Source organism: Mandrillus leucophaeus, unplaced genomic scaffold (genome assembly GCF_000951045.1).
Source record: "Mandrillus leucophaeus isolate KB7577 unplaced genomic scaffold, Mleu.le_1.0 Scaffold517, whole genome shotgun sequence".
Classification (NCBI taxonomy): Eukaryota; Metazoa; Chordata; class Mammalia; order Primates; family Cercopithecidae; genus Mandrillus; species Mandrillus leucophaeus.
In genome coordinates this window covers 1100879-1123463 of record NW_012105553.1, presented here as the reverse complement: position 1 = coordinate 1123463, position 22585 = coordinate 1100879, and the positions used below count along the sequence as shown (strand labels likewise).

Here is a 22585-nt window from a genome sequence, read left to right as displayed (position 1 = left end):
TTAGCCAGGATGGTCTCGATCTCCTGACCTCGTGATCCGCCCGTCTCGGCCTCCCAAAGTGCTGGGATTACAGGCTTGAGCCACCGCGCCCAGCCAGAACCCACATGTCTTGCTGGAGGGACAGGAACACAGTGGAGTAGTGTCCAGCTATGTAGAAGCATGAGGACTATCCCTCCAGACTCCCAGGGAGAGGCCTGTAGGAGTCACTGCAGGAGTGAAGCCGGGTGGAGGAAAGCAGGCGTGCTGTGCTGCCCACTGCTTAATGAAAGGGGACATGAATATGCGTGCCTGTGGATCTGCTCACCCTAAATAAAACAAGGGAAAGGCAATCCAGGCACCTTTAGGAAATATTAGTAGTTACTTATGGGGAGAGAAGGAATACGATTTTTAAAAATCTGTGTTAAGGTTAAAAATTCGAATTGATAAGCCTAGTCTCTAAGTACAGAAAAGAACGAAGGGAAAACACCCTAAAGCTGTTTTCACCAATCGTATTGTTAGTGGAGCGTTAGTATCTTTATTCTCATTGTTGATTTATTGTGGGGTAAAGGAAATGAAGAATTCTGTTATTTTCTAATTCTGTCATTCCTGGTGTCCTTTAAAAGTGGAATTCTTGATGTGAGAGAAAGAAGGTACGGATCTGAGTTCAAGGAAGTCAAAACTCTGTAGTCCTGAATTTGAATTGCAAGTATAGGTATGGAATCATGTGGGTTTTTTTTTTAAGGAAAATATATATATATTTTTCTAGATCTTTCCAGCAAGAAAAGACCTAGAAACAGCCCAGAAGCAACACACACTTTTAACACCTAGATTTGGTCTGCCAAAAAGAAATAGGAGTCACTGGGATTCCTGATTTGAAGACGGTGATGGAAAATGTTTAAGATGAGCCTGGAATCTTTCTTAGGCAAGGGAGCGATTAATAACTGCTGGAGTCATTGTCAGAGGACCAAGAAGCCAGTTTAAAGAGGTTCAGATTGGTCAAACATGGGGTAATTAGACATCAAGATTAGAAACTACTGAATTGAAGTTCATGAAATCTATCTAAAGCCATGAGCTGGTAACAACACCCGCAATGTAATTGATCAATGTTAGTGGACACCCAGAAACCAACTTGATAAAAGCCAGTGAAAGTCTGCCTTTCCTATACAAACTGTACCCCTGGGAAACCACATCACAGGAGGGGGGATATTTCTCTTTAGAGAGGAATTCCAGCTAATGAATGAGGACTAGGCAATAGAATTAGAGCCTGACCATTTTTGCAGTTTTAATGAAGTAATGAATCTACGCATTGCTCATTAACAGTGGTCAACATAAAAGAGAGGAGAGAGAGACAAACATCAGACATTCTGCGTCCGCTGGTGGGAAAACACCATCATCTATGAGGCAACCTACCCAAAACAGTCCAATCTTAATCTGATGAAGTGATTTTGCTTGTAGTTTACAGTAAGAGTATGTTGACACCTCCATCGAAAAGCAGGACTCTGAGAACATGCTCAACAAATGGATTGCAAAGAAGCAAAAATAAATAGAGATGATACCCGTAGACTGGAAGAGACATGAGGAGAAAAGCAATTAATGCAATTCGTCATAGTAACAGACTAAGAAAAGCCATATGATCATCTCAATAGAGGCAGAAAAAGCATTTGATAAAATTCAACATTAATTCATCCAAAAAAAAAGAACCTCTCAGCAAACTAGGAGTAGACGTAGGAATAGAAAAGAGTTTCCCTGAACTAATAAAGGGTATTTATGAAGACTCGACACCTAACATCATACTTAATAGAGAGACATTGAATGTTTTTTAAGATAACGAACAAGGCAAAAATGTCCTCTCTGATCACACGTATTGAACATCATTGGAAGTCCTAACCAATGCAATAGGCAAGAGAAAGAAATTAAAAACGTATCGATTTGAAAGGAAGAAATAAAACCATCTATTGGCAAATGACATAAATTGTCTATGCAGAAAATCCCAAATAACTTACAAAAACAAGGGTTCTGGAACTAATAAGTGAATTTAGCAAGTTTGCAAGACAAGTCAGTATACAAAAGTAAATTATATTCCTATGTACCAGCAATGAACAATTGAAATTTAAAAAGGAATACCATTTACAACAGCACCAAATAAATTAAGTACATGGACGTAAGTCTAAGAAAACGTGTGCAGGATCTGTATGTTGAAAATCACAAAACTCTGATGAAGGAAGTCAAGAAGATCTGAATAAATGAAGAGATGGACTGTGTGCATTGATTGGAGGACTCAGTAATGTTCAGGTGTCGATTCTTTCTGCAGTTTCAATGCAATACCACAAGATTTTTTTTTTTTTTTTTTTTTTTTTGATACAGAGTCTCACTGTCGCCCAGGCTGGAGTGCAGTGGCGCGATCTCAGCTCACTACAACCTCCATCTCCCAGGTTTACGCCATTCTCTTGCCTCAGCCTCCTGAGTAGCTGGGACTACAGGTACCCGCCACCATGCCCGGCTCTTTTTTTATATATATATACTTTATATATATATATATACTTTTAGTAGAGACGGGGTTTCACCGTGTTAGCCAGGATGGTCTCAATCTCCTGACCTCGTGATCTGCCTGCCTTGGCCTCCCAAAGTTCGAGCCACTATGCCCAGCAAAATACCACAAGCTTTTTTACAGATATTGACAAACTGATTCTAAAATTTATATGGAAAGCAAAGGAACTAGAATAGCCTAAACAATTCTGAAAATGATGAGCGAAGTCAGAGGACAGACACTATCTGGCTTTAAAACATACTATACAGCTGCAGAAACCAAGGCAACATGATGTTTAGGGACAGATAGACATGCAAATCAATGGAACAGAATAGAGAACCCAGGAATAGACTTACCCAAATATTCTCAAATGATTTTTTGGCAGAGGCACAAAGATGATCCAATGGAAAAAGAATAGTCTTTTAAAAATGGTGCTGGGGGCCAGGCATGGTGGCTCATGCCTGTGATCCCAGCACTTTGGGAGGCCAAGGCAGGTGGATCACCTGATGTCAGGAGTTCAAGACCAGCCTGGTCAACATGGTCAAACCCCATCTCTATTAAAAATACAAAAAATTAGCTGGACGTGGTGGGTGCCTATAATCCCAGCTACTCAGGAGGCTGAGGCAGGAGAATCACTTGAACCAGGGAAGGGTAGGTTGCAATGAGTCGAGATTGTGCTACTGCACTCCAGTCTAGGCGACAGAGCTAGACTCTGTCTCGGAAAAAAAAAAAAAAAAATGGTGCTGGAAAAACTGGATATTGATATGCAAAATAAATAAACAAATAAACCCCAACACACACCTCACACTTTATACAAAAATTTCCTCCCAGGGATTTAAAAGCCGAGTTTCATTTAAAATCTTTTGGCCCGGCATAGTGGCTCACGCCTGTAATCCCAGCACTTTGGGAGGCCGAGGTGGGCAGATCACTTGAGGTCGGGAGTTCGAGACCAGTCTGACCAATATGGAGAAACCCCGTCTCTACTAAAAATAACAAAAGTTAGCCAGGCGTGGTGGCACACACCTGTAGTTCCAGCTACTCGGGAGACTGAGGCAGAGGAATCGCTTGAACCCAGGAGGCGGAGGTTGCAGTGAGCCGAGATTGTGCCACTGCGCACCCGCCTGGGTGACAGAGTGAGACTCCATCTCAAAAGAAAAATTGCAGATTGAAACATTCAGATACCTACATACAGGGTCTGTATGGATGCTAACTTAAAAACTCTTCTTACAGAGACATTTCCATGGACATCCTCATGCTGCTTCTGCTTTTGGGTATAATGTATGGGAGGTTTTCTCAAGATGAATACTCCCTCAATCAAGCTATCCGGAAAGAATTTACAAGGTAGGAGGTTTGGGTAACTCCTCTAGATCTGGGGCCATTGCACTAGTCCATAGCCTGTGTGCACCTTCCTCATATTTCACAACCCACATATGAAATATAAGGAAGGTTGTCACAATTTCCCTGGTGTTAATAAAACCCCCTCCATTCGCAGACTTCGGATACATTCTTAGCATTTTCTTTGGGGTAAATAGTGAAACGAGGATATTTCAAGGAATTTTAAGTTCTGCACCAAAACAGGGTCTTGCAGTTTCTTTTTTGCTGGAGACATCAGTTTTCTGCCAAAGCCTATGGTTGCAGTTCGTAATAACCGACACTCAAGTTCAAACAGTTTCTTTTTTTTTCTTGTTTTTTTTTTTTTTTTTTTTGAGACAGAGTTTTGCTCTTGTCACCCAGGCTGGAGTGTAATGGCGCGCTCTCAGCTCACTGCAATCTCCCAGGTTCAAGCAATTCTCCTGCCTCAGCCTCCCAAATAATTGGGATTACAGGCATGTGCCACCACGCTCGCCTAAATTTTTTGTATTTTTAGTAGAGATGGGGTTCACCATGTTGGTCAGGCTGATCTTGAACTCCTGACCTCAAGTGATCCACCCGCCTTGGCTTCCCAAAGTGCTGGGATTACAGGTGTGTGCCACTGTGCCCGGCCTTCAAACAATTTCTAACACCTCTCAAGTTCTTGATCATTTCTCAAGTTCCTCATTTGCTTCTTCCTCCTTCTTTCTATACGTAGTAGATGTTGACCATAGGTAAATCTAGCAGAAGTGAAAAGTGAAAAGCGGAAAAAGTTCCGTGATGCCACCAGGCAGAGGCAAGCATGATAGCATTTTGTTGTGTCCTATTTCTTTTCCATGTCTCAGTGCTTCTAAAATTGGGATGCATATTGTCACCAACAGGTGCATTTAATGTAGTCTTCCTTTTTTGTTGAGAGTTGTTCTTGAATCCATGGTTGTTATTTTTACCTGCCACAAATAGTCAGTCTGATAGTCCTTTCAAGGCAGTGTGGCTTTGAATTCTAAAGTGCATGATATGAAATAATATTGGTTCTTCGCTATGATTGCAATGCTGGTAAATACAATAATTCAGTGTGTTCCAGGAGTTACCTTATTTTACTCTGGTGAATATTTAAAGACGCATTTATGCAACAGCTCTATGAGTGTGCTGCCTTTGACTAAGTAATTCAATTTGATATAAATAATTTTTGGTGAGTTTTTTTGGCAGAAGTGAGTGGCTGGAAAGTCCATTTAATTTTATCAATTATTTCAGAACATATCTATCTTTATTTTTTGTAAGAGAGAGGGTTATTCATATGCAGCAAGATAATGGCTAATGGATACTGTCCCCTTTGTCAGCGTTGTGAACCACTCATAAGGTAAGACCTAGAAGTCCCAGTGCTATAAGTCTGGGTGTTCTGTAGCTCAGTAATCAAAGTTTTTGTGTGTGGGTGTGTTTTTTTTTTTTTTTCCTGCTGAGCAGTCTAGTAGTGAAATTAAGTGGAATTTTCTGCCTTCTCATTTGTGAAACAAGCAGTTATTTCCATCCACGACCAACTTTTCAGCCCTCCTGTCTGTGCAAGTGCAAGCCTGTGCCAGTAGGTGGCGCTGTGTGCAAAACAAAGTGATAATTTGGTCCTCTCTGAAAATGGAAATCTAAACATGAAAAACCTCTGACTTTTGCTAGTTTATTTTTTATCTCACATTTCACAAGTCAACATCATTTGGCATATTTCTCATATGAATTGTTGCTTCTTGATAGTCAAATCAGAAATATCTCAGCTGAGATAATATTTGTGAGATCTTAGGTGCGGATGAGATTGATGTGCCCACATTCACAACTCCTGTGGATTTGCATAGACCTTATGTTTCCCACAAGGATGCAAAACCCCACTGCCTCTGGGTGCTCTGGCCACCAGGCAGGGATATTTGTGTGTCCCAGTTGGTAATGGAATGTTTAAAGTGGACCCTCTCCATCTCACCGCCTAGCCCCCAATACCTAATCCTGAAACATCAACAACTGAGGGTTTGGCATTTACTAGCATTCCAGATAGAGAAGCTAAGTAAGCCCAGGAGGGGAAATGGATGAAACAGAGTTCAGAGATCAGGGCCCCAACTCATGTTTGGTTGCTAGGTGACTCTGGCAAGTGCTTGGACTTAGCACCTTCATCTGTAAAGGGAGGGAACTGGACTACTGAGTACTTATGTCTTAAGAAGTCATTGCATTCTTGGATTTCGCCATATTTAAGTTGTATTTGAAGTGTTTCTGGACTTATGAAATACTTCATGAAATTCCAAAAAAAAAAATACATAAAACAAAAAATAAACCAGCAAATAAAGCACCAATCAATGAAGCAAGCGTTCTATCCAAGTGCCATAAATGTAAGCAGCTGATTTTATCTTTTGCATTGTTTAGCCAGCTTTGTGGGCTTATTTTATGTAATTGTGGTAATTAATACAGACAGGGCCAGAATACTCCTGGCTCATTGGGTTCACTACCTGCACTTTGGATGTGCCAGGAATGAGGCGTGAGATGTCTACAGTCTGGCCATTGGGTGCTTTGGGTTATTTCCAGGGCTTTTTTAGTTTCTTGATGTTATTCCAATAGGGAAGCAAGTGTCAAGAAGTGATACCATTTCCCCGAAAGTGGTACAAACTCAGCATGGCTACAATGTCTATACTTTATTCTTTAAAAACACAGAATATGGAGCATATTAGTTGCTATAAATGTACAATGTTTGTCTGTCAAACCATCTTGCTTCCCACAGCAGAAGCTCAACACTTTCCTCTGTTGAAAACTCACCTCCAGCCATCCTTTGCCTCTTTCCTACCCTCCCGCCCTTTCACTGCATCTCTCTGCCCCCTGGTTCATTCATTCTTTCCTTTGGCATGAATATTTGCAGAGATGTATCTGCTCACCTTATGCCTCCCACCTCTGTCTCCATCTGTGTTCTCCTTTCCTGATGCCTCTCTGTTGCTTCATTCCATCCTCTGGGTGCTCTGGCAGGCCTCCAACTTGCTCTGCATTTGATAGTTTGACAAAACTTGTAGAGAAGTCCAGAGTTAAGAACCAGTACCCAATAAAAGACCTGCAAAGATTAAGTTCTAGAGATGTACAAACCAATAAAGATTAAATACTTGAAAGGATAAGAGATCATTTCTTTGTAAGAAAAAGGAAATAAAACCAGTCAGATAAATTAATTCACTAGACTTTTCCTCATACATGCTATCGAAATTTTTTTTTTTGAGACAGAGCCTCACTGTTGCCCAGGCTGGAGTGCAGTGATGTGATCTCGGCTCAGTGCAGCCTCTGCCTCCCGGGTTCAAGGAATTCTCCTGCCTCATCCCCCCAAGTAGCTGAGACTACAGGCGCACATCACCATGCCTGGCTAATTTTAGTGTTTTTAGTAAAGACGGGGCGTTAGCCATATTGGCCAGGCTAGTCTCAAATTCCTGGCCTCAAGTGATCTACTCACCTCGGCCTTCCAAAGTGCTAGGATTACAGGCCTGAGCCACCATGCCCAGCCATATGGAAATTTTCGAACACCTTTATAGTATATATAGATTATTGGTTGAGGCTACTGCATCTCTTTATTACTGTATATACTGATGACATTTATTTGCCTTTGATTTTTTTAATATTGTCCAATTATTGTCATGACTATCAGGTTTTAAAAAAAACTTTTTCTAAATTATCTGCAAAATTATAGCATTTGCCAGCCAATTTCCATGGTGTAAATCTTCCCAGCATGGTGTTTTTGTTTTGTTTCATTTCACTTTGTTTGTTTGTTTGTTTTTTGATGAAGGCTCATTCTGTCCCTGAGGCTGGAGTGCAGTGGCATGATCTTGACTCACTGCAATCTGCGCCTCCTGAGTTCCAGCGATTCTCCTGCCTTAGCTTCCTGAGTAGCTGGAATTACAGGCATGCACCATCACGCCCGGCTAATTTTTTGTATTTTTAGTAGAGATGGAGTCTCATCATTTTGGCTAGGCTGGTCTCAAACTCCTGACTTCAGGTGCCTCAGCCTCCCAAAGTTCTAGGATTACAGGCATGAGCCACTGTGCCCGGAACCACCATGGTCTTTTACACCACCAGTGTGACATCACTGAACATGGAGTTGGCAGGAGTTGTGCAAAATTGGCTCTCACAATGAGAGTCAGCTCCAGGCCTGCTGTTTACAGCCCAACTTTGCTCTCAGGCCTCGTTTACCAAAGCCATGGCCATCATCTGAATGACTCACAGTGTGTGTGTTCATTCTTTGTAGTAGTCTGGTCTGGTGCTGGACCAGGCATTGAATTGTGTGTACTTCTTTCTAACTTCGTCTCACCTTAGGACAAAATTCCTCTTCCTGATAACTATTTTGGTCTCCCCTTTTTGTGGAGAGAAACCAGGATGAAACAGCCACATCAGAGCCATTTCTGTTTGCTCAGGGCATGTTGATGAGCACCCCATCCTTTCCATTCTTCAGTGACTCTTCATGGGAAGCCATGTATGAGAAAGGTTTTTAGAGTTAGGTGAGAGGTACTTTGCTTTCTCTCAGGAACACTTGATTTTATTCTTTTGCCTCTGGCAGTAGCTCAGAGCCAAATGTACACCCTGCCGCTGCCGTGTGCAGCCTTGGCCTATGCATGTGGCTTTATGGCAGTGTCTGAACAAACTAAAAATGATAAATTTTGTTCATTTGACATTATTTCAATGCTGCTTTAAATCAGTTCCTTGGTGGAAAAAAATGAAGCATATTTGTAAGCATAATAAAGAAGTTAATTGGAAAAAAAAACAGACTAGTGTTTGTGCCAACACTGCACTTCATCTATGCCTTCACATCTGCCACTCACAGTCACACGCTGCGCCCAGTCAGCAGTCAGCGCAGAGAGAGGACTGGGTCTTGGTCTGGGTGTCCCAGAGCCTCCCTTGTCTACCCTAGCCCCGGTGCTCCCTCTGCACCAGCCCTGTGGCCCCCACACCTTCCCACCCTTTAGGCTTGTGGAAGCCCTCGCCGTCCCCTCTGCCTGGAATACCCTCCCTCAGATGACCACGGGCTCCACCCTCACCTTCAGGTCTTTGCTGGACGTCACCACCTACTGAAGCCTTCCATGGCTGCTTGAACACCTGCTCACCCCACCACTTGCCTGTCTTTCCTGCTTTTTTTTTTTCCCTCCTTCATATTTGTCACAGCATAGTATATGTTTGCTTATTTATCTTATTTGTTGCCTGTTTCCCCATAGGAGGGCAGATAATTGATTTTCTGTTTCCCAGTGCCTAGAAGAGTGCCTGACACCTAGTAGTTGCATAATAATGTTTGTTGAGTGACTGACTGAGTGAGCAAATGACCAAGTGCTTCATCCACCATTCTCTCTTATCTCCTGCTACTAAGGAGCAAAGTGAGTTCCAGGATTTCATGCTTCACGCTGCAGGCAGCTTTAGTTTAATTCCTGTGGAGCACCTGAAATCTGAATGAGAGAAAAATTGGCAAGGAAACATGCTTTTTTTCTCACGTTTAAATGTTCTTGTTGATGCAGAAGCAATTTTTATTTTTGTTCTTGCATTAAGAAATGCCAGAAACTCCTTTGGTGGCCTGAGAAACATCACTGACTGGTGGGACTGGAGTCTGACCACACTTCTGGACAGCCTGTACCCGGGAGGCTCCCCAACAACCCGTGTACTGGGGGCTCAGGTGAGCTTTCCATCTCCTCTTCGTCTCAGAAAAGCCATCTTGAAGTGGGTGAAACAGTCACTAATACTGAACTGCAGCACTGCGTAGGTTCTTGAATGAGCATGCAGGTGTAAGGCCGGTGGCTTTCCAGCGGGTCCCAGCAGAGCATCCTGTTCCTTTCCTGCCGGAACCCGTTGGCCCCATTCCATTACACCCTGCTGAGCTGCACGGAGTTCTCCAGATTCCTGTGCTTCCCAGGCCTGAGATAGACACAGGGGCTATGGCAGAGCCTCAGGAGCCCTCAGGCTGATGGGGTGCGAGGTCAGGAAATAGAAGATTCTAGTTCCGTGTGCAAACTACCCTGACAAGGAAACACAAGAACCACATCAAAACAGAGGAAATGCAAGGAAGCTTCCAGAAAGAGGTGAGGCTGATCCCAAGTTCTGAAAAGTTAATATGCATTTTGCATAATCCCATTCCTTGCTCATCTTTTATTTTCAACCCCTTTCCTATGTTTAAAAATGAAATATACTGGGCACGGTGGCACACACCTGTAATCCCAGCACTTTGGGAGGCCGAGGCAGATGGGTCATGAGATCAAGAGTTCGAGACCAGCCTGGCCAACATGGTGAAACCCTGTCTCTACTAAAAATACAAAAGTTAGCTGTGTGTGGTGGTGCGTGCCTGTAATCCCAGCTACTTGCAAGGCTGAGGCAAGAGAATTGCTTGAACCCAAGAGGTGGAGGTTGCAGTGAACCAAGATCATGCCACTGCACTCCAGCCTAAAAATACAAAAATTAGCCGGGCATCGTGGCACGTGCCTGTAATCCTAGCTACTTGGGAGGCTGAGGCAGGAGAATTGCTTGAACCTGCTGGGTGGAGGTTGCAGTGAGCTGAGGTCGCACCACTGCACTCCAGCCTGGGTGACAGAGCTTTTCTCTGTCTCTAAATTTAAAAAAGAGAGAGAAATATATTTATATATTTGTCCACATTCCTTGAGCAGTTTATTTCTAATTTTATTTTGTTGTATTCTATATAGTCTCTTGGGTTGATAATGCTGGAGAAACTTTCAAAAAAGATAAAAGAAAGCATTCTCGTGTGACGCAAGTTACGGACATCATTTGAATGTTAACCCTTTTCCAGGACAAGTCTGGGGAGGTCGTTGCTGCCTTCTTAGAATGTTAGTTATATCCCTAAAATGGTGTTGGAAGGAAAGTAAAACTCTGACCTCTATGGTAGCAGGTGGAGTTACCCAGAGCATCCCCACACCTTTTGAGTGCTGCTTGATGAGGAGGTTTGAGTCCTCAGCACACCCAGTTCTCATGATCTTTTTTCTCCTTTCAGCCTGGAGCTCTTGGAGGAAAATGCTATCTAATAGGCAGTTCTGTAATTAAGCAACTAAAAGTTTTTCCTAGCCATTTATGCAAGGTAAGATGTTCCTTTTCCTTTTGCTTCCATAAATAAATGGAATTAGAGAAGTCTAGGCAATATTGGGGCAGGACCCTGGCAGATCATTTGAACTTCTCGGAGAGTTCGGTGGTGATTGGAATTGTCAGTGCCGGGGCTGGGGAGAGGGCGAGCCTCGCCCTTCCTTCCTTACCCCGTATGAACCCTTTCCCAAAGCCTCTTCCTTGGCGTTCTGCTGCAGATTTATTCAATTCACTCTTTGGCCTTAGAGGCTGGCATTCTAGGCAAAACTAGGATTTTTAATCAAACAATCTAAAAAGAGAATATTCACATATCCTTTTCTAATGGGGAGGGTGTGCCCTCCCCATTAGAGGGATGGGCATTTTACCTGGCATCTCATGATGGGGAAGTCTTCAAGTGCTCTAAGCCTTAGACCCATACACACCTCAGACGCCAACCTTCCATGGGTAGAACCTTGATCCTGTAGCTTGAGCTAGAGTCTGTAGACCACGAAACAGGCTGCAGAACGATCCTATGAGGAGAGAAGGGCACCATGTTGCAGGACAGAGCAGGTGTTCACAGGCGGCCAGGCCTGGAGACCCCGGATTGCAGGGTGGCCTTGGGAATAGCATCTGTGTCTTCTTCTGACTGCTGGTTTGTTCTACAGCCTCCCAGGCCATTTTCAGCACCCACTGAAGACTCTATTCCTACATGTAGCCCCAAAGGTGGAGGCCCTGAGAACCCCTACCTAATAGACCCAGAGAACCAAAACATGACCCTGAATGGTCCCAGGGGCTATGGGGCAAGGAAGGACTGTGTGCTCAGCCTGGGCAGAACAAGGTCAGTGAGATTCAAAGGGCCGGTGCTCATCCTGCCTGCCGCCGCCACTCCAGCTCGGGTGCCTGCTGGACGCGGTGCATCTGCAGCAGGTGCAGCCTCCTGACAGGCCCGCGAGGTCAGCGCACCACTGCCGGGAGCTCCAGCAAGACTTGTCATTGTTGTGAATGATAGAAGCATCACACAGGCTCAGGCCTTCATGTGGGAGAGCACAGAGCAAACGTTCTTTCAAAAAGTGACTGCTAGAACATCTGGAGCTCATGGAATATAAGGAGCATTTGTTGCGTGCTGACCTTGTGCCAAGCTGGGTGTTTACGGTCTCATTTAATCCTCACCCAGCTCTGTGGAGTAGGCCCTGTGCTACTTTTCCCACGTCCTGAGGGTGAGGGGTGGAGGTTCAAGTGCGTAACAAGCACGACCCCATGTTGCAGCTAGGTCTGAGGTCAAGCTGCCTGCCCCATCCAGCCAGGCACACTGTTGCCCACAGCCGCCCGGGGCTCCCCGAGCAGCATGCACCTCACACTGGGTTGGAGCTGTGCTGACCCAGTGGTAACACGGATGGTCTTAGACCAACGGGGAGCTCTAGACAGTTACAGTAATGTGTGCCTTTGAGTAATACTCTTTAAAAAGGAAATGATTGAATTGTTACTAAATACAAATTAGTATTTAGTAACTGCTTTCCCGCAGCTTGTCTGTTCCAAACAATGGGGTCTCTAGAAAAAAAAGAATAAATGAATATTCTAGAGTCCCTGGGGAGAGACACTGGGCATCTCTGCCTCACATGGGGTGGGGTGGGAAATTGAGGCCTCCGTTCTCCAGGTCCCTCCTGCCTGAGGGTCCCCTGAGCTGCTGCAGGGAAGAGGGTGGGGCAAGGAGAGAGGACAGAGGGCTATTGATGAGGTCCCTTAGATACAGAGGGCCATCTGTCCTGCTCCTTGAAGCCCCAGGCACTGTGTGTCCTTGCAAAGTCTTGCATGGGGTGTTCCCGGCATGGGACCTGCAGCTGGGAGCCTCAGTGGACTTCTGTGCCTTCCTCCCTGCCCTGCCTACCCCAGTGTGTGCTGCTTTACAGGCCTGAAGCCCACACAGCCCTGTCTCGACTCAGGGCCAGCACGTGGATTGACCACAGCACCAGGGCTGTGTCTGTGCACTTCACCCTCTATAACCCTCCAACCCAACTCTTCACCAGCGTGTCCCTGAGCGTGGAGATCCTCCCTACAGGGAGTCTCGTCCCCTCATCCCTGGTGGAGTCATTCAGCATCTTCCGGAGTGACTCAGCCCTGCAGTACCACCTCGTGCTTCCCCAGGTGAGCTGACCTGTCTCTTGGGCCTACTGGAGGTGCACAGGGAGATGGGGCTTCACCTGGGCTGGGCTTCTCCACCAGACAGGACTAGTTCCCTACCCATCCACCCACCCCTCCTGTCACACTCTTTGTCACATCTTCATGTGGCAGGCATCACATTAAGTGCTGGGGCACGAGACGAAGAAGACCCCCAGTGGGGAAACCAATCCTCACATGTGTGGCAAGGGCAAATATAGAGCTGTCTTGAAGTACCAAATTCATCACGGGGCAATTGGGCCTGATGCTTAAATTCCCCCAGGGGTGTAGCTCAGGCTGCTATAACAGAATAGCCTACACTGGGTGCTTTGAAAAGAGAGACATTTATGGCCAGGCGTGGTGGTTTACGCCTGTAATCTCAGCACTTTGGGAGGCCAAGGCAGGCAGATCACAAGGTCAACAGTTCAAGACCAGCCTGGCCAATATGGTGAAAACCCATCTCTACCAAAAATATATATATATATATGAAAATTAGCCGGGCGTGGGGGCATGCGCCTGTAATCCCAGCTACTCGGGAGGCTGAGGCGGGAGAATTGCTTGAACCTGGAAGGCGGAGGTTGCAGTGAGCCGAGATCGCGCCACTGTACTCTAGCCTGGGCGACAGAGCAAGACTCCATCTCAAAAAAAAAAAAAAAAAAAAAAAAAAAAAAAAAGACATTTATTTCCCACACTCCCAGAGGCTGGAATTCCGTGATCAAGATCCCAGCCTGGTCAAGTTCTGGCGAGGGCTCTAGTCCTGGGCAATGGCCACCTTCTCACGGTGTGCTCACAGAACCTCTTCTTTGTGGGCATACACAGGGAAAGAGAGCAAGAGCGAGCTGTCTAGGGTCTCTTTGTGTAAGGACACTAATCCTATAGGACCAGGGCCCCAGTTAACCTTGATTACTTCCTTACAGGCCCCTTCCCCACGTATATCCACACTGGGAGTTAGGGCTTCCACCGGCGAATTCAAGGGAACACAAAACTTCAGTCCATAGTACCCAGGGTCTTGGTGAGATGGAATATGTCCACATATCTTCACTGAACAATCCAAAACATCAGAAGTCACTCTGAGTTATTCCTTGGGAACTTTCCTGATTTTCTGCCTGTAGCTGACTTTTCTGCTATGAAGAACTAAGTCCTGCTGACTCTTCAGGTCAAGGTTACTTTGCCTTAGGAGTGAAGAGAGGAGAGTCCCAAGAGGTTTTAGACTCTAGGGACTGTTCAGTGACCCAGTAAAGGCTGTGATTTGCGTAGAGCTCAGCTCGCGCTGGAGTGGGTGGAACGGAGGGTGGGAGCCTGGGCCACTGGTCAGAGTCTGCCTGGGGGAGACACGTGAGGCACTTACCTTAGGCATCCAATTTAAGGGGCACCACAAATACTTGGTAATCATGGCAATCAGTATTCTGGTGCAATATTTATAAACATCAGAATTCATATTAAAACATCATATTGGACAAAATACGGCAATTGTAGACAACGGCAGGATCAGTTTTCCTGATAGTTTCTTTGCTTCAGGCTCCAATAGAGAACAGCACAGCACTGCTGTTAAACACCTTGCAGCACCCAAAAGTGAACCCCGCTCTGATTATGTGTGTAGCTCCTTACAGCGGGCCAATGGGACACAAGGCACATAACTCCAACAGAGGACAGAGAAGATGCCTAAAGCCATGCTGATGTGCTTCAGTTACTTGCAAATCCATAACTAAATTTGAGTTTGGGTTAGTGATTGAAGGCATGAATCAACAGGTAACTCACCAATGGAGAGAGAACCACGTAGAGAACTTTAAGAAAGTGCTTATAAGGGAGCTTTAAAAGAAGGCTTTACTTGGCTGAAAAAACTAATATATATGTATATATAGTTCATATGTTATCTATTTCACATGTACACAGAAACTCACTCTTTTGAGTGGTGCCAAGGAAAGCCTGGAGGATCGGCATGGTGGTCGGGAGACCTAGGGGCTGTAGATGCCCGTATTCCATGCTTTCCCTGAGTGCAGAGACCATCTCAGGTTCTAACCCCTGGCATGGAGTTTCTGTGAGTGCTTGACTGGTGGAGAGGCACCAAACCACCCCAAGTGCCTACCAAAAGCAAGTTTAGGATTAAACCTCTGCAGAACAGGAAATGGGCTTGCATCCTGGGTACTCAAAGGTGATCAGCAGGGGAGCCGCTCACATGTTTAGACCTTCAGAAAACAATTTATCAGCATTCATGTTGATCTTGTTTGTTTACATGCTCTCCACCAGCTGGTCTTCCTGGCGCTCAGCCTGGTCCACCTCTGTGTTCAACTCTACCATATGATGGATAAGGGCTTCCTCAGCTACTGGCGAAAACCAAGGAACTGGCTGGAGGTAGCCTCTCGTGTCATTTTCTTTTGAAAAATAACAATAAACTGTTTATGTCTTGAAAAAATAATTTAAATAAGAAATTGATTATGCACTAGCTATTGCTAACATTATTGCAGTTTTCTCCCTCTGTAGTGTTAATCTCAAAACAGCATTTGAGATCAGGCATCATTTAGTGTTGTTACAGTCACCATCATGTACCACACGAATTTCAGCCAAGGCGGTGATCCCGTAAGATCATATGGTGCTAAGAAATTCCTGTCACCTAATGACATCTTGATTCTGACCCTGTGTAGGCCTAGGCTAAATATGTCTGTCTGTATCTTAGTTTTTAGTAAAGAAGTTTAAAAATAAAAATTAAAAAAAAACTTTTAAACGTAGAAGAAAGCTTTTGGAATTAGGATATAAGGAAAATATTTTTTGTACAGCTGTACAGTGTGTTTGTGTTTTAAGCTGTGTTATTATAAAATAAAAAGTTAAAAAATGAGAAGTTTTTTAAGTAAAAGGGTTACAGTAAGCTAGGGTTATTTCTGAAGAAACAAAAATGTATACAAATTTAGTGTAGCTTAAGTGTGCGGTGTTTTTAAAGTCTACATTAGCATACAGTAATGCTCTAGGCCTTCGCGTTCACTTACCACTCACTCACTGCCTCACCCAGAGCCATTTCTAGTCCTGCAAGTACCATTCATGGTAAGTGCTGATACAGGTGGACCATTTTTTACCTTTCGTAGTATATTTTTACTGTATCTTTTCTATGCTTAGATATATTTAGATACACCAGTACTTACCATTGTGTATGATTGCCTACAGTGTTCAGTACAGGAACACGCTGCACAGGTTTGTAGCCTGGGAACAATAGGCTGTCTCATATAGCCTAGGTGTGTGGGACTGTCTGTGTTTGTGTAAGTGCACCTTATAATGTTACCCCAAGGACAAAACCGCCCAGCGATGCATTTCTCAGAAGGCATCCCTGTCATTAAGCAACGCATCACTGTAACTTACAATGCATGTCACATGGGGTGCCAGGTAAGCCCTTCCTCAGGAGCCATCTGAGGGCCTTTCTCTTGGATGTTGCAGCTCTCCGTAGTTGGAGTGAGCCTCACCTACTATGCAGTTTCCGGCCACCTTGCTACTCTTGCTGGAGACGTCACTGACCAGTTTCACAGAGGACTTTGCCAAGCCTTTATGGACCTCACCCTTATGATATCATGGAATCAGGTACATAGTGTGCTCAGGACCATACAGATAGAGGCCATGCACTGTGATGCCATCCAAAAGGCAGAGGTCACACAAGCTCTAGAAGGTGCGAGGTAACAGATCTGTTCCATATTGAGAGATGATGCTCTGAGCTGGCAGATGGGACTGGCCAGGACAGTCAGTGAAGGGCCTGGAGAACTTGGGACGTGCTTTGAACACTGGGGTGTGTGGATTCTGCGTGGAGCAGAACTCAAGAGCCTGGAATTTCCCCAGTGCTTCCAGGGGACCGTAAGGGGCACAGGAAGCAGGTGTTGATGCAGTGTGGAGAAAGGAGGCTAGCGCTGACTTGCTTAGACACACTATTTTCTCTCTTCGTCCTGGCGACAGTCATAAATGCAGGCAGTATTAGCCACTCTGCAAGTGAAGACACCAAGGCTCACAGAAAGCATCAGGTCCCTCAACAGAGGGAAGCCTGGTTTCAAAGTCCCTGCACCTCCTTCCCCTAGGCGGCCCTTCCTGCAGGGAATGGTTTCCCACAGGATGGGAGCTCCTACGAGGAGGGGCAGGCAAATGAGCACAGATGGGACTGGACGAGCCCCGGGGAAGGGGCCCATGAGACGGGGCAGGATCCCCCCACAACAGTATGGGACGCTGCCGTGCTGTGGTGGTGGAAGATGAGCCCACATATTCTGCTTCCTTACCCTGCTGCCCTCAGAACTAGCCCCTCCCCTACCCCCCTTGCCCTCCTTTTCCCATCTAGAGGGCGGTCAAAGCCCCAGGGCCACCCCCAGGGCTGGGTGAGTCCTATAGCAACCTAGAGAACAAGGGCCAGTTCCCCTCCAGCTTCAGGCCCCTTCTCCCCACAGTCCATCCATCTCCCCCACAACCTCCCTCTCACCCCTTGGCTCCTGTCCTCTGTGTAAGGAGAACCAGGCAGGATGAGGCTCATTTGCACTACACTTCTGCTTCCTCCACCAGTGCCCCAGTCCCTGCCTCCTTTGCAAACTCTTACTTTGTTGCAAGTAAGAGAAACTCCCTAGGCTAGAGGAAAGAAACAGGTTCTAAAGGAGCCCAAGCGGAAGATTTGGCTTTTCTCCTGAAGTAAAAGAATACATGAGTCTGATGAAACAGAACACTTGCACATGCAAAGCAAAGCAACTGTCACTCACAGATTGGCAGGGACATCAGAAGCCTGGGCTGCATGGTGAGCTGGTGTCCCCAGCTCAGGAAAGCTGACCAGGGTGGACAGAGTCCCGTCTGTGTGTGTCCCGACAGAGTCCCGTCTATGAGTGTCCCACTTGCACCAGTTCAGCGAGCCTGGAAAGTCGCCTGCCCTGAAGTTTCATAAGCTGGGGGAACATAACATGCTCTGCTAAAGTGTTAGAGGGCATCCTCTTCTCAGAGGAACATGACCAGAGCCCACGATGTTCCATGTACTTCCTCCTTATCTCTGGATGTTGCATTCTTAGCAAATTCAACAGTTATTGTGAGAACTATAAGCAAGAAAAGGGGAAGAGCTGGGCTGGCCAAGGCCAACTAGGGACCTGTTCTGCAGGCACTTATCTGCATCTAATGACATCTGCATTAAGCAATTACTTGGTTTACTGTCTTCCCCCACAAGACTGGAAGCTGCAAAATAGAGAATGTATCTAGTTTGTTCACTACTGCTCACCTGGTACCAATATTAGGGCCTGATGAGGACTGACTGCTTAATTTATTGGCATCACTCTCTGGGACGGACAGCAGGCTTCCTGGTCTACCTTTTACAGTATAGCTCTGCTAGTCAACCCACTTCCTACTGTTACGTGGCTTACCCACGTAACTGTGGCCTTGCATGACCCTGGCGGCTGCAATGCCGACACACCTGGCACTGCCTAGCCTGTGCTTAAAGGCCCACAGATGGTGGCCGGCTTTCTCTCTCTCAGTGCACAGCTTACAAGAGCATCTGATTAGTCACTGATTGGCCAGCAGGTGTGGGCCTCAGGAAGGTGGGGCAGAGTGAAACACTTTGTAGGATGTTCTTTTCACCTGATGTGGCAGGAGAGGTTTTCTAGAAGCATGATTAGGGCAAACATGAATATGGTCTACATACTGACCTGGTGACCTGGAGTAAATAGCCTCCTGCTGACTTCTGGCCTTGGGAAGTGAGTTCATCCTTATATCCCTTTCTCCCCCTTGATGTCCTATCTTTCTCATTATGTTCCCTGCCCCTGCCAGAAAAACTTACGTGGGGAGAGTCCTTCTTTCCTGGGGATCCTGTCTAGGGCAGGTGCCAATTTCCAATTCCTCAATTAGCTTCTGAGAAGAGCCTACATGTACTGAGGTTTGCTCCTGCCAGGCACTGCCTAAATTCTATATAATCACATGTATGTTAAGCTATCCCACCATCTAATGAAACAGGAGTAATATGCCACCCTTCTAGACCGAGGCTCTGAAAGGTTAAGCAGCTGGCACAAGGTCACTCACATTGACATACGAGCTGCACTGGAATTGGCCTCTGGTCTTGGGGTCCTGGGTAGCCGCATTCCTAAGCACAGAACTCTAATGCAATGGAACGGCCCTCCGAGGACATGGTCCACACTGTCCTGGCCCAGGAGTGCTCAAGGCAGGAACCTATATCTCACACCATTCAGCTCTATTGCTGTGTTGCTGTGTGTTCAGGGCCAGCTTTTGGGAAATGTGCAGTGTAGACAATGTTTGTCCTCTGAGGTGCCCTCGTCTACCCATCTCTGTTCTGGCACCTTGGCCTCTGCCCACACTATGGCTTTCCCTCCTGATTCCACTTCCATGGGCACCTCTTGTGCTGTTCGTCAACTTATTCTCTGTAGAGACAGTTAGAGGAATTTAGCTCTAACTTCGATGTAGGCTGCATCCCAGGTGCTGGAAGAACGAGTCATCTTCAAGATAAGCACAAATGACTTTCTGATGATGGAATTTAACACCCACAATTAAAGAGCTACGACTTGAGCATGTGAAAATGAAAATGCACAGGCTTTAGAGTCAGCAGACCTAAAACTCACTCCCAGCTCCGCTGTGACCATGTGCCATTGGGCAAGTTTCTTAACTTTCTTCAAGTCTTAATAACGTAGAACTATGATACACACCTTGGGGGTTTTGCCAGGATTTGAATGTGTGTGTGTGTCTGTCTGTCTGTGTATTTGTACATGCATATCCAAACATATCCTTGGAACAGCTTGGCACCTAGCAGATGTTCCATAATGAAAGTCCTAATAATGGTGAATTACTCAGAAGGCTTTATGGCATCCGTCAGTCAGGCTTTATGGCATCCGTCAGTCAGGCTTTATGGCATCCGTCAGTCAGGCTTTATGGCATCCGTCAGTCAGATGCGGGCAAGAAAGGGGCCCTTTCACTCTGTCCACAGAAGTTTAGAGCTGTGTTGTCCAATAGTCAGCACTAGCCACAGATGGCTATTGAGAACTCGAAATGGGGATAGTCCAAACTGAGATGTGCTGTGGGTGTAAAATACTCACTGGACTTCATAAACTTAGTACAAAAATTAAAAATGTGCTGGGTGCAGTGGCTCATGCCTATAATCCTAGCATTTCGGGAGGCCAAGGCGGGCGGATTGCCTGACCTCAGGAGTTCAAGACCAGCCTGGGCAGGCCGGGCACCCAGGCTCACGCCTGTAATCCCAACACTTTGGGAGGCTGAGGCAGGTGGGTCACGAGGTCAGGAGATCGAGACCATCCTGGCTAACACAGTGAGACCCCATCTCTACTAAAAATACAAAAAATTAGCCAGGCATGGTGGCAGGCGCCTGTAGTCCCAGCTACTCGGGAGGCTGAGGCAGGAGAATGGCGTGAACCCGGGAGGCGGAGCTTGCAGTGAGCGGAGATCACGTCACTGCACTCCAGCCTGGGTGACAGAACGAGACTCTGTCTCAAAAAACAAACAAACAAACAAAAAACCTAGCCTGGGCAACATGGTGAAATCCCGTCTCTATTAAAACACAAAAAAAATTAGCCGCTGTGGTGGCATATGCCTGTAGTCCCAGCTACTCAGTAGGCTGAGACAGGAGAATTGCTTGAACTCACCAGGAGGCGGGAGATTGCAGTGAGCCGAGATCCCGCCACTGCACTCACACTCCAGTCTAGGCGACAGAGCGAGACTCCATCTCAAAAAAAAAGAAAAAAAATTAAAAATGTAAGATATCTCAATAATCTTTATGTTGGTTACATATTGACATGATGCTATTTTATATGATTTGACATGAACTCATTTAAACAAAATATATTGTAAAATACATTTACTCTGTTTAATTTTACTTTTTAAAACGTGGCTACTAGAAAATTCCACCCATAGCTTGCATTGCATTTCTCTTGGCTGGTGCTGGCTAGAGCCCTATTCATCCCCATTCTCCTATGTGTGGCCCTGCCTACTCTGAAGGAACCCGAGCAGGGACAGCCACTCACAGCTTCTCTAGGTTTTGGTTGTCAGAAGTCATTGTTGACTTTGTCCCAATTACTGAGGAAATAAAACAAACAGAAAACCTTGATTCATTGCCCATATACATTTTAAACCATCCAGCTGTCATTTCTTTTCTCTTGACCTTACAATTTTGGTGAGAGCATATGAGATCATACACAGAAGTACTTTCCCAGTGAGTCCCTGGTAGGGAGGGGAGAAGGGAGGAGCCTTCCTAGAGGCCTTGTGAATGTGGACGAGTCCAGGAGGCTGTTTGCCCCTGGGTCTGCCGTGCCTCCAGTTGTGCTATGTTTGTCTGTTCACACTGTTTATCTGAGCTGTAGACTCTAGAGCTGTAAAAGGGGAGTACCTCCCGTATTTGCGAGGATTACGTCTTTAAAAACCTACTTGGAAAGTGTTGGTGCCCTATTCTGTACATGTAACTGGAGGGGGGAAGGAAATAAGCATGCACTAAATACTTCTTTGAGCCCCCTCCGTGGTAATGATTTTCTTATAGCCCACTAGACTGCGGCGCAGACAGGGAGAACAGATGTGGGGTGGACAGAGTCCCATCTGTGTGTGCCTGCTAGACCTGCTCCATCCTGGTGTTCAAAGAAATGGCCAGGCCAGAATTCACAGCATGTCTTCTCAAAATGCGTTATGATTTGTATTTAGCCCTAGTTCCAACTCATTCTCCTCTGCAGCTATCTGCACTTGATGTTCCTCGGAGACTCATGGGTCTATATAACATCATCAAATCCAATGAACTCTTTATGCACGGCTGACAGCTGTGAATATGTCTGCACCTTTCAGTGACTGGCATGACACACTGACTGCTCTGTTCTTCTGTCTTAGAGGGCTCGATGGCTCCAGGGAATCCTCTTATTCCTCTTCACATTAAAATGCGTCTATCTTCCTGGCATTCGAAACACAATGGCATCCTGCTCCTCCATGACGCGCCACTCGCTCCCCAGCATCTTTGTAGCAGTGGTAAGAACTCTCCCCTTTATCATGTGATTTCCCTTGTAAACCATTGATCTGTGTACTCTTGTCAGCCTTTCTCAAGGGAAAAACAAACTGCTCTCAAGGTAAACACCGTCTAGAATTCCAGTCTTCTAACGCCTTACAGTTTTAGATAACTGATATCAATAGTTATATAGTAAGTTACGGTCATGACAACAATGATCGTGACTTATGAAACACTTGCTCTGTACTATACCTTACAACAGCATGTCATTATGACTAATATAAGTAGTTATTAACACCTACTGAGCTTTCTCTGCCATTCCTGGCACTTTGGGCCTTTCATAGATTACTTCATTTAACTATCATAACCAAGATATCTATGGGCAGGCACGGTTCTTCTTAGAAGGTTCTCAGGTTTGCCTGGCTCAAACCCCAGGGCACAGCCAAGTCTTCATCCAGGGCTGGCCCTGAAGTCTGGTCTGGAGGGTGAAGCCCCACATCAACAGGTCTGGAGTACAGCTTGGAGCCCTGATGAAGTTCCTGGAGCGCTGTTGATTCCGATCTGGTCGCAGCACGGAAAGAGCTTTGCTCCAACCTGAC

At 45.7% G+C, this 22585-nt stretch overlaps 2 protein-coding genes across 2 annotated transcripts in view; one reads left to right on the top strand and one right to left on the bottom strand.

Annotated features, from left to right (window-relative positions):
- Nucleotides 1–15464, top strand: part of PKD1L1 (polycystic kidney disease 1 like 1) — an 18275-nt gene extending 2811 nt beyond the window's left edge. The window contains exons 2-7 of the mRNA XM_011996487.1: nucleotides 3737–3847; nucleotides 9386–9509; nucleotides 10833–10916; nucleotides 11563–11735; nucleotides 12805–13039; nucleotides 15299–15464. Coding sequence (XP_011851877.1) covers nucleotides 3737–3847; nucleotides 9386–9509; nucleotides 10833–10916; nucleotides 11563–11735; nucleotides 12805–13039; nucleotides 15299–15430 — 859 coding nt within the window. The 3' untranslated portion in view covers nucleotides 15431–15464. The remainder of the gene's footprint in view (nucleotides 1–3736; nucleotides 3848–9385; nucleotides 9510–10832; nucleotides 10917–11562; nucleotides 11736–12804; nucleotides 13040–15298) is intronic.
- Nucleotides 5353–11334, bottom strand: LOC105551311 (chromosome unknown open reading frame, human C7orf69). The gene is given in 4 exon segments (XM_011996486.1): nucleotides 5353–5423; nucleotides 5426–5442; nucleotides 6754–6923; nucleotides 11284–11334. Coding segments are annotated over 4 exon segments (309 nt in total).
- Nucleotides 15465–22585: the final 7121 nt, after the last annotated feature.